This window comes from Chlorocebus sabaeus, chromosome 11 (genome assembly GCF_047675955.1).
Source record: "Chlorocebus sabaeus isolate Y175 chromosome 11, mChlSab1.0.hap1, whole genome shotgun sequence".
NCBI lineage: Eukaryota > Metazoa > Chordata > Mammalia > Primates > Cercopithecidae > Chlorocebus > Chlorocebus sabaeus.
The window spans coordinates 21,445,923-21,461,288 of record NC_132914.1 but is presented as its reverse complement, the minus strand read 5'-3'; the positions used below and the strand labels follow the sequence as shown (position 1 = coordinate 21,461,288).

The window sequence follows — 15,366 nt, the reverse complement described above, 5'->3', positions numbered from 1 at the left end:
AGGGTACAAAATAAAATCCCTGCTCTTAATGGAGCTCCCACCTTTTTAGGGGAGACAAAAACTAAAAAAATAAAGTCAATAAAAAAGAAAAGTTAACTTAAATTCAAATAAGAGGAAGAAAACAATGCACAGAGTAGAAGGCAGGGAAGAACATGAATGCTCTTTAGATAGGATGGACTGGGAAGGCCTTCCTGGCTGGGAAGGGGTAGGGGTGGGTAAAATGTGAAGAGAGGCCTCATGAAATACAGAAGACCTTTAGAGAGAAGTAGCTGGGGAAAGCATGTTCAGGAAAGAGGGACATACCTGGGGGATGTCAGAGGAGCAGTCAGGAGGTCAGTGGTTGGTAGCTTAGCAAAAAGGAAAAAGAGGGGCAGGGAACGTGGTCAGAGAGGTTGCTGGGCAAATCTGGATAGGGTTGGGTAGGGCCAGGGCAAAGTTTTATTAGGTTGGTGCAAAAGTAATTGTGGTTTTTGCAATGAAAAGTAATTGCAAAAACAGCAATTAAAAGTAATTGCTGTGTCATAAGAAAAAGAGATTCCTGATAGACACTGTGTTAGGCAATTCCTTAGTTGTTCTCATAGTAAACTGTGAGTTTTGGGACAGTTTCCTACACAATTTTTTTTTAACAGCACAATAGTTCAAAGCCCATGAGAACATTGCCCATTTCTGTCTTGACATCCTGTTTTTTTCTGAAGGCAATTTATGAGAAGAGTGATTTTTTTCATTGCTAAGTTTTAGTAGCTGCCAGCTGATTGCTTCAGATACATGCAATTCACTCTCAAACACAAATTTTAAAATTCACACAACCATTAGAGTTCTTGGAACTCACGGATTAACTAAATTTAAACAAACAAGCAGATTTTAAGACATCAAATTTACTGCCTGGGATGAAATTTAAAATAAACCTGTAATAGAGAAGCTCTGCTTCTGTAGTATTAGTCTACATATTTTGAACACTTTTAAAAGCATAACTCGGCTAGGCGCAGTGGCTCATGCCTGTAATCCCAGCACTTTCGGAGGCCGAGGAGGGGGGATCACCTGGGATCAGGAGTTCAAGACCAGCCTGGTCAACATGATGATACCCCATCTCTACTAAAAATACAAAAATTAGCCTGATATGGTGGCGCATGCCTGTAATCTCAGCTACTCTGGAGGCTGACGCAGGAGAATCACTTGAACCCAGGAGGTGGAGGTTGCAGTGAGCTGAGATCACGCCACAGCTGCACTTCAGCCTGGGCGACAGAGCAAGAATCCATCTCACAACAACAACAACAACAACAACAACAACAACAACAAAAAGCGTAACCTTGGCAACACTCACGAGAAGCAGGGATATTTCTATTCTGCAGGTGAGAAGCTGAAGTTATAAAAGTGTAACTTCTCTTTTTTTCCCAAAGCCAAACTACTATTTTTCCCAGTGTGCATTATCATAGTTTACTTGAAGTTTAAAAACAGAAAGAATTAGGATGTACATGCATAGTTTGAAGACCGTATCAGTCTTCAAAAAGATAGGCAGATAAATGCAGATAATAACCAAATTTTCTTTATAGAAAGGATAAACTATAAATAAATGATTTCAGATACAGGAAGAGGACAGTCTAAGGAACTGGGAGGAATAACCTTTGGAAGTCTTCAAAAACAAATTTTCTAAAATGTTTTCAATGTAATAATGTCTAAAGTTAGAGGGATGACTGTTAGAACCTTTGAAAATCTCATCTAATTTTACATCGCACACTCACACATTTACACACTCACACATGACTGCAGAGATTCAGATAAACATGCATTCTCTCAAATATATTCATGTTTATCTTCACTTTATATTTGAGTAATTTTAGCAGATTCCAGGAAGAAGACATAGCTCATGAAACATAAATTTTTGAATGATTCAAACTGTCCTAATGTGAAATACTTAAAATCAAAACACTTAAAAACAAAAAATTAAAAATATAATTTTAAAAATAAAGTCTAAAATGCCAACTCCTTTGAGTAATTCTGCCTTTAATTCCTTGTTCCTGAGAGCATGAGAAAATGTATGTCAGGACACAAGGAATTTTGGGCAATCAAAGAGAGAAAATAAACAATACTGCAGGGGAATTATTTAAGTGAATCCATCTGTTTTGTGCTATAAAACTCTCTCAGTTTAATTTTAATGGAACAAAAAAGGAACCAGTTTGTCTGATAAAGACATCTTTTTTTTTTTTCCATGCCCGGATGAAAATGGACAGCCTGAATATTTTTTCCAAAGCAGAAACTGCATCTAAAGAGAATGCCAAAGAAAAAGAATCACAATACCGTAATTAAAGTTCTCTATATTTTCAAATGTTGTATAAGAAAAACAGTCTAGATTATAGGTGTAGAGATATCTGTTATCACTGCAATTGGCAGCCAAACTTACAAGAATCCGGGAAAGGACTACTGCAAATACAGTAACTATAAATTCAAGGAATTTTTAAAGCAGAATAGTATCATGGTAGCTCCACAATGTCAGTGACTCATACGAGAAGCGCAAAATTGAAAATACCAATGATATTTGAATCTCCTGCTTTTAAGCTTCAATTAAAGGAGTCCTATGTGATTTCATTCATTTATTTTATATTAGTAACTGCATAATAATTTGTGTTTCAGTTATTTAAAATTAACATTGATTGACCGAACTAAAGGACACTCTGTTTACTTGATCTGCACAAAGAACAGATTTCATTAGCCCTCTCTGGAAACAGGGTATTTATCTTTCTGTATGTCTCTTCTTACTTCATACTCGCTTTCTCTCCACCTCATTGCCTATTGCTCTTACATGTTTCCTCAGACTCTCTTCACATTTCATCTGAGTCCATTTGCTTACACTCTTTGCCACGAGGGGGCTCTTCCCAGCTTCTTTCCATGGAGTTTATGGAAAACCAGGATGCATCACAGTCAGCTGCATCAAACATGTCACAGCTACTTAGCTCCATCAACAACCCAAACAGGGAAGCAAGGATTTTAAAGCAGAAGGGCCCATCTGATTAGGATAGAGTTGTAACCTCTTTTCAGCTCTCTGATTCTTGTCTCTTTTGGCAGACCTTTAGGAATTTAGTTAGTTAGATTCAGCATGCCTGGGATATAGGTTATTTTATAAACTTTTAGCTGTGCTGTGACAGCTGTCTAAAGATGCCACAATGCAAAATCCACTCCAAAATGATCATGATGGAAAAGTCTTATGCACTTGATGGCAAGAATGGAAGGGCACTCTTACTACGGCTGTGGTTCTCATTCCTACCACCTGCCCATGTGGTATCTTATGTGAACATTCCTTTCCTTTTACACTTTGCTCTTTCTTCTAGAGTGCAGTCATACAAACTGGGGATCAGGACACAGGAATATGAGGCTGTTGCATCATTTGCTCTGTTATTTCCAGTGTCTGCCTAATTATAATTTTCAGCTTCTTGATCTTATCATGTTGGTTATTCAATAATTTTTATGTTATTACTAAACCAAAGAAACAGGGAGAGAAAACCAAATCCTTCTATTATCTTGCACCTACCCAAGGTCAGAACCAAAAAAAAATCCTAACCTTAAATTATGACAATTTGTCATCCTCATTTGTTTCTAGTATGAAGTCATTAGGACAAAAGAAAGTATTCGGGATTCATTGTATGATCTAGAGAAAGCAAATTACTTAACCTTCTTGTTCCTCAGTTTCCTCATCTGAACCCCCTTTCTGAGCTACTCACAGATTTAGAACACTTAAATTTATATTTCATCTCTTGAATTACATATTATTACTGTCTGAAATTTTAGTTCTGTCCTTAAAAAATCTTATAAAAACTATTCACAAATTTGGAAATACTATTATTTATGAATTTAATGTTTGTTTGGATTGACTCATGGTTTTCAGATTTGTTTAACATTTTTATTAGATTTCAAACTTTCTCTTCTTCCGCTTCTTTCTAGAATATATCCATCATAAATTCCTTTAGTAAAGATTTGGCAGATGGTAAAGTTTTGACTTCTTTCAAATTGTCTTTAGTTCGCTCCTATTCTTGTAAGATGAATCTGTCAGGCACAAAACTTTAGGTTATCATATTGTTTCAGAACTTTGAAGAAAATATTCTACTGTGTTCTGACTCCTAGTATTTCTGACAGTTCTGCTCTCAGCCTGACTGCCTTTCCTGAAAAGGAAATTTGTCTTTTCTCTGGTAGACTTTAGGATTTTTGTGTGTGTGTATCTTTGGTGTTGTGTAGTTTCACTATTTTGTATCTACGTGTGAGTTTCTTTCCATTTACTAGGCTTCTCCTGAGTATTTTTTGTCTTCTATTTGCTACTAAAACTCTGATTACACATATCATGTATATTAGACTCTCTAATTTTTCTATATCTCCTAAAATCTATTATATTCTCCAATTTTTCATCTGTATTGCTTTCTGGATAACTTCTTCAGATCATTCTCTACCCAGTTTACTAATTCAGTAGTCTACTATGCTATTTAATATTTCCTTGACTACATTTCCAAAAGTTATATTTAGCTGCTCTGCAGTTACGTCTTTTCTCATTGCTATTATTTTTCCTTAAATATGTAAATTTTTGAATTAAATTTTAATTTAAATATTTTCATCCTTTTACAGATCTAGAAAGTTGTATTTTTGTTTCTGTTAACTCAAACTCATAGTGTTTCTTTGTGCAATTAGTGATCCTGGTTGTAAGCTCTATGTTTGAATCTGATCTGATAAAATCTCATGGCCCTTAACTGGTGATGCTTCCCTTCCAAAAGTATCTGTATATATTTTTGTAGGGAGCCAAGGGGCCTTACATACCTAAAACCACTTTAGCGCTCCTTTAAGACTCTTGGGTTTAATGTGGAATTCTCAAATGCAGTTTCTCCACCTTGCTGGAGTCCCAGATGATTCTTCTTAGTACTGAGCTAATCCGCATTTGCCTTCAGGAATATCTCAATTTAAGTATTTGCCTACATTATCCTACATTGCCTGGCCCTGGTGAAAGCTCAATTTTATTAGCAGGTCATTAATAACTTCTAAGTGGCAAAATTTAATGAACATTTCTAAAGAGCAGAGAGGACCAGATTAGTTGTTGGAAAAGCAGATTAGCTTAATGGTCTCTTTTACTGATGTAATTTCAATAAAATGATACAAAAAAGCTATCGAGGCAGAGCACACAATGCTGAGGGACTAGATTCCCATAAAGAGGAGAACCTCAGAAAGGTGAGCCCAAATCTTGTAAACTGTTCTTCCCTTCATAGCACGATTTACTGACTGTTGGCATGGAGTAAGAAGTGAAGGATCCAGTCAGAGGGGTGCAGCTATTCGGGAGGCAAGCCAGCAGAGCTTTTAGCAATGTCATGAGGCTGATGACATAAAAATTGGAGTTTGGGGTTGCCATGGCAGCCAGAACTTGAATGTTTCATATCTCAGTGGGAAGTGGGCAGTTTTCCTTTTAACCATTTGATGAACTCTTAAACTGCTAAAGGCAGTAGAGATTAAGAAACTAAGGAAGTTACTGAAAATCTCATTGATATTTTCTGTAATACTGAGAAGTGAAACCGTGATTCCAAAAAGGAAAGGTCAGAGGAAACATCCCAGATTCTTAATTGGGCTTCTAGGGGAAAGGCAATTCAGAGACAGAATCTCACAAAAACTCCTATTACAGGTTTGGGTGAGCAAGAACCCTGAACAAATGAGGTAGTCTTCCCCAATATCATTTCATGTTCCTATCTAAAGCTTTATTATTCTTAATTTCGATATCTCAATTCCTTATCAGAGTTCATGTGTAGTAAATGAAACACTTCCTTGAAGTCATATATCATACTCCTGAAAAACAATTTTAATAGACACTAAAAAATTGGAATTTCTATCATGAGATGATGCTACCAGAGATGATCCTTGATGGTAAAAGTGATTTCCTGTGCATCTAATTAGTTCAAGATAGGAATTCTGATACAACAACTTTGAAGGAATCTGTATCATATAAGGTAGAAATTTAAATAACTAATTGGTTATTGAGGCTTTAAAAAAATAACCAATTGGTTATTAGAACAGACAAACCAAACATAATTGAATACAGGGCACCCTCAGAATATTTCAACGCTTAAGGTCTGGTTTGCTCTATGACTCCACACTTACAGTATGAACCCTTCTCCAGTTAAGTTACTTACCTGGTCGACTTTGCTTTTTAGCCTTTACATGGTTAGCTGCAGAAATAGCATAGGACGAAGTAAAGGATCTGCTTTTGGTGAGGGTCATCATCACTGGATTATTACAAGAATCAGGACTAACAGCACCGACAAGACAGAATTAAAAGAAAATAAAAGAAATTATTAATCAGTTATTGGGCCAGTCTTGCCAGAACCCAACCATCATTTCTGTAATAGATTTGCCAATCTGAGTATTGGTTCAGGTTCAGTGATAGAACCACTGTACTTCCCAGTGATGAAACAGATTATGTAAAAACAATCTCTGTTGCAGGGACATAGCAGTTACTCATCAACCATACTGGGTTAACAAAGAGGAAAGATAACTTTCTTATTATCCAATTAATACAAATTAAACACCTTCTCACTGTACTCTAAAATTGCGTTCCTCACAGATTTTCTAAAAGAGGCTTGCAGATTAACTGGTTAAGATGCGGGTAAATTTACATAAGCTGTAAGTGTCATAATGCTTACTTAAGTACTCTATTTTTTTGGTAGATTTGTGTTCAAAAACTGAATGATCACGAAATCATTCAAAAATAATTTTTTTTTTTGCATTATTTCCTTGTGACGGAAATGATTAGCAGCAGGCCTTTAGCTTATGATTTCTCTTTACTGGTGATAACCGAGAAAAAAAGGGATTATCTAGTCAAATTCCCTTTTTACAAGGGAATTTGTAAAAAAGGACATGCCAACAATGGAGCTGATGCTAACCATACTGATGATATGTACTAGGTGAAAGGTAATGCAGAATCTTCACCTAGCAAATGCTTTTACCAGGATGTACTTGGTCTGCCTAGGTTGCTTATTGTAAATAAATGTGGAATTAATAGATTCATGGAAAACTGAGCTAGAGAATGTTATGTAAGTCATGCAATTCATGGGCTATAAATTTTGGAGGTATTCCAAGACAAAATTTCTCTGTATGTGTTGCTCAAAATTTATACATGTTGAATCTGAAATAGACTCCATCCTAATTTGGGAGAGAAGGGAATTTCAAAAGTTGTGTTGGCAATCTTGGACTGCTCCAAGGGAAAAGTGCTTGGTCTGTGTTTGCTAACACCTGTGTCCCTTCAAGCACTAGTAAATTTGGAACTAGGTACAATCTATAATTTACATAAATATAATTTGACAATTTGATCTTTTGCCAATCTTAGATTGGCAATGTAACCAGGATGTGCCTGGTCTGTCTGGGTGGCTTATCGTAAAATACCTAAAATCGATAGAATTATGGGCTAACGGATGCATGGAGATTGCGATATAAGTTTATAATTAATACGATAGAATTTGGAGAGGTTCCAGAGCTGAAATGGTTCCCTCTGTGCAAGTAATATTATGCATGCATTGCTTAGAACCCTGACTGCTAAATCCAAACCAGAAAATGTGCTAATGTGGAATAAAGGGACTTTCAGAAAATTGCACTAATTGACCTCTCAAAGGAAAGCATGCTAAGCATGAGTCTTACTATTGTCTGTATCCTTTGATTACTAGCAAATTCAGCAATGGATAAGATCTGTAATTTATGTTGAGGTCAGTTTGACACTCTGACACTTCTTATCTCAATTTTTTTTTTTCCATTTCAGAGAGATTTTTTTCTTCAACTATTGACCCAGGTATTTTAAAACTTCATCTTTTCTCCCCACTTCTAATAGCAGTTTTCCATATATGAGGACATTTGAAATGTGGTATGACCTTCAGCAATTATAAAATGCAATTAAGTAAGGCATAAAAATATTTGTTTGACATCCTTCTCAGAAAGCACATCCTAGGTGTTTCGCAAGTTCTTGGTATTTAGGAAATAATGAGATGAAAGAAACTTTGGATCTGAAACAGATAACAATACTGACTATTTTCTGGTGGTGCTGGTCCCTTTTAATTTATTTTGCTGGATTGACTGACTGATTACTATGAACAACTATTATATAATGTATATGTGGCCTAAATGTTTGCAGTTCTCATTACATAATACAGTGAATAGGTTATTACTTTTACTTTTCTAAGTAGACTTTTTAAAGACAATGCCTTACAGTAACTGAATGTTTTAATATATCAGAAAGATATATTATGAAGGCTATCTCAACAATTTACTATTTTTTCAAATAAAAATATTTAAAATGTGTTCATTTTAAAGTTTGCAAAATACATTAGAGTATCCTTAATAAATGCAGATTTAATGAACTCAAGATAAATAACATCCTAGTCATATCACATTCTTAATACAATAATTGTATTTTACTATTAATACAATAAATCAATGTATTATATTATACATAAATGCATTATAGTTTACAGGTGCTTTCTTATATTGCTTTGTGAGACCCTTACAGTTTTCAGCTTTTCATCATTGTTCTTTATTTCTGGATTCCTATTTAAATTTCATGAATATGAAATATTTGGATTCTGTAAAGGAGAATAGCTTAGGAAAGGCTTTACATGGTTTCCTCATGCTGGCACAGCAGAGGAAAATTATCTATGTGCCTGTGATGGAAGATCTCAATCTTCTTCCCAAAGGTGGTCTTATGTTCTTATTATCCCCATAATGACTCCATTCTAAGTCCTTAAAGTCTGATCAGGTAACTGTCTCTTTTGCCAAGTTTACTGCTTTCTTTTTGCCTGAATATACAGGCAGGGGTCAATTCCAAGGTCAACTTGGAATGATTTAGGGTCTGATGTATTTCAGCTTTTTCTATTTCTCTAAAGCCTATTTTTTAAAGCACCTACTTGTATTCTTCCATCTAATTTACTCCTCCAATTATGTCCAAGCTCCCCTTTTTCCTAATGACTCCTTGTAATTGGGTACAGAGACTCTGGCAGGCTAATGACTTGCCTCTAAGAACACAGTACATTTCTAAGTAGTAGGGCCCAGACCCTTCAGATTCTCAGTCCAGTGTGCTTTCTACCAGACTATTTAAAATTACCCAGAGTAAATTATCCAGCTGTATATATAAAGGAATATAAGCTGTGTTCCTAATTTTTATTTCTCACTCTTATTCTTCTTTTGATCAATGTAGTCCTCAAAGAGACCCAATAAATGAACAGATATGGGAAGGAATAAAAAAAAGGGCTAAAAGGGAAGAAATTTCAGGGCTAAAACTCAAAAGAAGGTTTTAACTTTGATTTATGATCAAGCCAAAACTAGCTGTATTTAGTGGTGGTACTACTGCCACTTACTTATAAATGGTTTTTCCTTAAAGGGATCAAATTCTATTCAGAATGAATTTCCTTTCTTCACAATGATGAAGAAATTATATTGCTTTCAGATTTTACATCAGTACTTTTCACAGGACAGTGAGATTATGAGATAGTATACCAGGCAGTGACGAAAACATATACGCAGGCAAGACATCTATGAGTATTTTTAGAAATGAGAGAATGAGAATGAATGGAATCATATGCTACTCCTTATCTCTATTGTAAATATTTGGATGTATCCATTTTACAAAGAAGAATGACAAGATCCTCGGGCATTAAGTTCTTAAAAGTTCTTGGAACTTTTTTCCTTGTCATGATTTCAATTTAAACCCTCAAGTTCATCTAATTGACCAAGAGAAGAGAAAAGCAGGGGAAATAGGATTTGACTAGAAGTAACAAAGAATAACAGAAAGAAAGACATTTGACAAGGCATGAGTGGATTTTTGATAGTCATTCTATGGGAAGGAAATCATGAAGCATTACCTATGCTATGACAGGAAACTTAGCAAGTTGCATTGGTAAAATAGGCAGACTCTAATGATACACACTGAAAATATAATTCATTTTATTAAGCAATAGTTAACAGTAATACTATTAACATTTATCAGTATTTGCTGCTGTAGCAATTGTCAATGATCAATATTTTTAGAGAAAAATATTACCATTGACTTCTAATTTCAAATTTCAAGAAATTTTCATGAAACACTGCATAATCTCTTCTTGTGTTGTTTACAAGTTTTACAAAAGTCCAGGTAATAGGATGGAGTGTAATTTTACTGACATATAAAATACATAATGACGTTTGAGTTTGCTTCCAATTTTTTTGAGACGGAGTCTCACCGTGTTGCCCAGGCTGGAGTGCAGTGGTGCGATCTGGGCTCACTACAAGCTCCACCTCCCAGGTTCGTGCCATTCTCCTGCCTCAATCTCCCAAGTAGCTGGGACTACAGGTGCCCGCTACCATGCCTGGCTAATTTTTGTATTTTTAGTAGAGACGGAGTTTCACCGTGTTGGCCGGGATGGTCTCAATCTCCTGACCTCGTGATCCGCCCACCTCGGCCTCCCAAAGTGCTGGGATTACAGGCGTGAACCACAAGCCCGGCCAAGTTTGCTTCCAATTCTACAGATTTTTTAGAATACAAATAATATGGAAGAAACCAATTAAAAATTTTTAATCAAAAAAGAGAAGTCAGCAGTCATTAAATTCTTATAATCTGAAATATTTCTATTAGTTTCAGTATGGTGGTTTATTTATATCCCAGACTAAGGATCAGGAGAAAATTACTTCTGATATTGCTATCATGTAATACAACATAAATGTGGATTTTTTCATTCATTAGGTTATTGATAAAACTGATATATGTGTTTCAAAAACCTGAAATCATATGGTAAATGGTCTCAAAATTAATGGATTTGAATAAAGTATGATAAGTACAATATTTTTATTCTAAATAGAAAAGGACACAGTATCTCCTCTAAATGCACTTTCCTTAGCTATTTTCTTCAAAATTCTTTTTAGATGTTAATACAACCTTTTCTTTACTTCTGGTAATTCTGGCTTTTAAGTTGCTTTGAAAAATTGGAATTAATATCCTCAGAAAAGTTTAAATTACCAAATGTTTGAACTTATCTAGGTATTCTTAGGATGATCTGCTTTTGATTTGTTCTTTTGTCTTTTGTACAAAGCTAAGACAGCTGGTCTTGGCGGAGGCTAGTGACTGGGCTAGGGGCATCTCATATCGATTGCAAATGTCAAGTTAGACGCTTTTGATTTAAGGATCTCAGCATGAATCTCAATGTAGATAAAATTACCTACCTTTGCCCTGGAGCTTAACCCTTCCCCTCTAAGGTCACAATGGCAGAGATCACATCAGGTCATGCTTTCCACTTACATTTAGGGTCACACAAACAGATGCTAAACCTAATTATCTGATGTTAACCCCTATACTGCTCTGCATTTAAGCCATGTACCCTTTCCATGTTCAAAGCTGACCTCTAACCAAATGTAATGGGTTAGCCTTCCTTCTCCTGTAATTTACAACTCATTTTTGTCAAGTAACTTCTCTAAGAGACATTAAACCAGCAGGAGCCGTATGCCACCTGGATGAAGGTGCTTCCTGCAGTTTGATGCTGGTGCTGCGGTCTCTCCGTACTGGTGCAGGCTCCAAGGTAGGTAGACCTGTGGCCGAGGTGGTGGTGGTCCAAGTGGAAGAAACTCGTCTCAACAAGCCAGGGGGCAAACTCCTTCTCAGGCGCTAGGAAAGAGACTTGACTTCATTACCAAGCATATTTTATATCTCTTAAATTTTATGTAATATAATAGAAGGAAATGAGCTTTTCATTAGAAGTGAATGGACTAAATTATATTGGTTGAATATCACCTATCTAAAATTTGAGTGCTCAGAAATTTCATAAAAGATTCTCTGGCCAAAATGAACGCATATCATAAAAAACAGCAGCCAGGCGCAGTGGCTCATGCCTGTAATCCCAACTCTTTGGGAGGCCAAGGTGGGTGGATCATCTGAGGTCAGGAGTTTGAGACCAGCCTGAACAACATGGTGAAACCTCGTCTACCAAAAATACAAAAATTAGCTCGGCGTGGTAGTGGGTGCCTGTAATCTCAGTTGCTCAGGAGGCTGAGGCAGGAGAATCGCTTGAGCCTGGGAGGCAGAGGTTGCAGTGAGCCGAGATCATACCACTGCACTCCAGCCTGGGTGACAAGAGCAAAACTCTGTCTAAAACAAAAATAATAAATAAATAAATAAATAACCTTTTAGGGTCTTTATTTCAATGTTTATACAAATACGTGATTATAGGAGTGAGTCAATTACCTCTGGGATAATTTTATAGTTATATTTATTCAACAGGATTTACAAACCTATACACACATATTAGTTATTATGAGAAGTTTTTCCTCAAAGGTCACTTGCTTGGGAGCATGAATTAATTTATATCACCTTGCACCACAGTCTATACCCCCAAGTATTATTGACTTTATTATCTTCATTTACAAACGAAAGGAGCTCAGTGTAAGAAAGTAAGTCTCTCACAAAATGCACCACTTCTCTTATGATTAATGTAACTTAGACATCAGAGATATGGGTAATGTCATCAGTGTCAACTCCTCTTAATAGGAGACCCTGCTGGCCAACCTGCTGTTCCCCTTCTTATTTCTTCTCCCACCATATCCTAAACAGGACATGTAGCGTCATCTGCACTGAGACAAGAGTCTGGGATCACTAGGATGAGCACCAACCCTCTAAAGTGAGTCTTGACCTTAAAAGTTAAACTAGGAGGCGCAGTGGCTCATGCCTGTAATCCCATGTAGACCTCAGCTACTTTGGGAGGCCGAGGCGGGTGGATCACTTGAGGTCAGGAGTTTGAGACCAGCCTGGCCAACTTGCAGTGAGCCAAAATCATGCCACTGCACTCCAGTCTGAGCAACAGAGTGAGACTCCAACTAAAAATAAAAAAGTTAAACTGAAGGTCTTTTTCCTACAACTTCAGCAACAGTCGTAATAGACAGAACCACAACCCACTTTTGTTTGTGGCTAATCACTCCTAATAAACCTACCACACAGGCATAGTTCACAAAGACATTCTGCTCTTCCGAAGAAGGTAAAAAATTTTGAGAAATGAATTATATGTCCACTTGGGATTTAAGAATAGCTCTGACATTAAATAGTTTCCAGTGTCTCTTAAACATCTGAATGTGCATCTTAGAAGGTAATTCAGTTGGAAGAGAAAAAGTCAAACACTCTTAAATACCAGGTTTCTTGCCTTAAATCTGTCTTTGACCTCAGGTCTATTTTGAGACTTGAAGGAACCAGTTACTCTCTCTCTCCATTTCCTTACTGTCATATTATACTTAGGTGTATCTTTATTAGGGAATTGCATATTGGAAGGAAACTATGTAAATATGTTATTGACAAACTTATGAAGATCACATTCCTGAGAGAAGAGACGCACAACAGCAGAAGCACAGCTGTTACTGACTGACCACCAGCTCCAAGGGATAGCTGATTGTCTACTAAATAAGTAACTGTGCTGAATATACCAGAGACCACTGACACTCTGATTTTCTTGTCTTTAATATGCCTTATTTTTAATTAATACTGAGATCTAAACAGGGTGAGGATCCTCTTATAATTGACTTTCGTAAAACTCATACCATATATGTAAAAAGAATAAATTTGTGTAATTTCTTCCTTTTACATATAAAATACATGTTTATAGAAATCACTAAGGACATATTTTACTTTAAATAATCTATCATTGACTAAAACTGTTCTGGGTTCAAAACTGATTGTGTATTGGAAAGTCATGAGGGCATTTTGAAGTATATTATTCAAGAAAATCGAAGAGTAAAGAACCTTCAGTTTTAGGAGTCAACGAATTTTAAACCGAATCTGCACCAGAAAGGAGCAAGGATTTCTGTCTTTTTTGTTTTGTTGTTGTTGTTGCAATATCCTTATCACCTTAGAAAAGCATCTGGCATATAGAAGAAAAAACTTTTTGCATGTAACATGAAAGATTAAATAAAAGAGGTAACATAAAAAGATAAATTTTCTATGTATAGAAACTATCAAGTATAAGGACAGAAGTCTTTATGTCTAAATATTTATTACTTTTGTCACCATGATCAACACATTTTGCCTGAGTCATTGATATTAATCTGCAGATGGAGTTGAGGTGACAGGAAGGAGGCCTAGAAGACAATTAAAAAAAAAAAAAACAGTTCAACCCTTTAAGGAGTATGTCACTACTACCTACCTTTGGAATAGCAAGCTTGTCTTTTTCAGAGCTCTCTTCAGAGTCAGAACAGGTATAGTTTTCACTGAGCGAAGTGACAGGATTCACTCTGGGCTTGTGAATGGCCTGGAAGGTGAGCTGTGTGCTGAGCAAGTTGCTCACGGCTCTCAAGGATGTGCACACGTTTGGTGGAAGAGAAGGGTCTGCCAGGAGGTCGGTAATGAGGCCGTGGGCCTCGCCCATGACGGCGATGTCCACAGTAATACTGGTTCCTGAAGACTGGAACACAAACCAAGACAAGATCAGGTAAGAAAAGGTCTGAATCGGAAGGCACAAAACATTAATTTGAACTTTTTCACTAAGAAATGAATGGGCTGATTCTTTAGGATTTCAGTACAGTAAAATTCACATCACCTATTTCAAATTCTACTAAAATGTGCCCTAGCTGTCATCCTTTTTTGCATTTGCGGCACATTTTTTAATGCTAGAACTCGGGGAGGGGTCAAGCATATTTGAAGAAATTAAAAAGATGAACACTACTTTTAAAAGGCAAAAAGTTTCAGAGATCTGGGGGAAAAAACTTCATATCACTCCTTATGAAGAGCTCAACATTTTACATGTATGTTCTTTAGGAATTTCACTCCAAAAGCAACATTAATATACCATAAAATGTTATTTTTTAATAATATTTTAATGTGACACTTGAACCTGGTGTTTATTCAATGAATATTTTTGCTGATGGTAGTTATTCAACGAATGTTGTTAGAGACAGACACACAAAAAACTCCATTTGTGTGCTAGTTCACAATCTGTCTCTCTTCTTGTTGTTGGTAAGAATAGAAATTTCAGTTCCGGGATTCGGTGGCACATCTGTCATATTCTGCCAAACTGCCTATCAGAGCAGAGTCATTACTCTGTCCTCACAGCAGAACCGAAGAGCACAAAACACAGAGGCCAGGAAAATACATATAAATACATAAAATCAACTCCAAAGAGAGAAAAAACAGAAGTATAAAGTTGTACGATTAAAAGAAAATATGAGCGACTATTTTATAATCTTGAAATTACAACATTTAAAAACAATATGAATTCATAAACTGCCAAGGATATTCCTAATGTATCTGACTAAATGAAGGTATAAAGTTCTACATAAGAAAATATACCATAAGCAAAGGAAGAAATGGTCTGTGAGAAAATGTTTGCCACACAGAGAAGATAAAACATATCCAAATATAGA

General features: G+C 36.1%; 1 protein-coding gene across 2 annotated transcripts in view; it reads right to left on the bottom strand.

The window, feature by feature from the left end:
• The window catches only part of PDE3A (phosphodiesterase 3A), a 308,603-nt gene that overhangs the window by 49,884 nt on the left and 243,353 nt on the right, over positions 1-15,366 (bottom strand). For both annotated transcript variants that reach the window (XM_073020533.1, XM_007967850.3), the window contains 3 exons: positions 14,151-14,408; positions 11,478-11,632; positions 6,150-6,265 (listed from right to left, as the gene is read on the bottom strand). In XM_073020533.1, the coding sequence (XP_072876634.1) occupies positions 6,150-6,265; positions 11,478-11,632; positions 14,151-14,408 (529 nt within the window). The remainder of the gene's footprint in view (positions 1-6,149; positions 6,266-11,477; positions 11,633-14,150; positions 14,409-15,366) is intronic.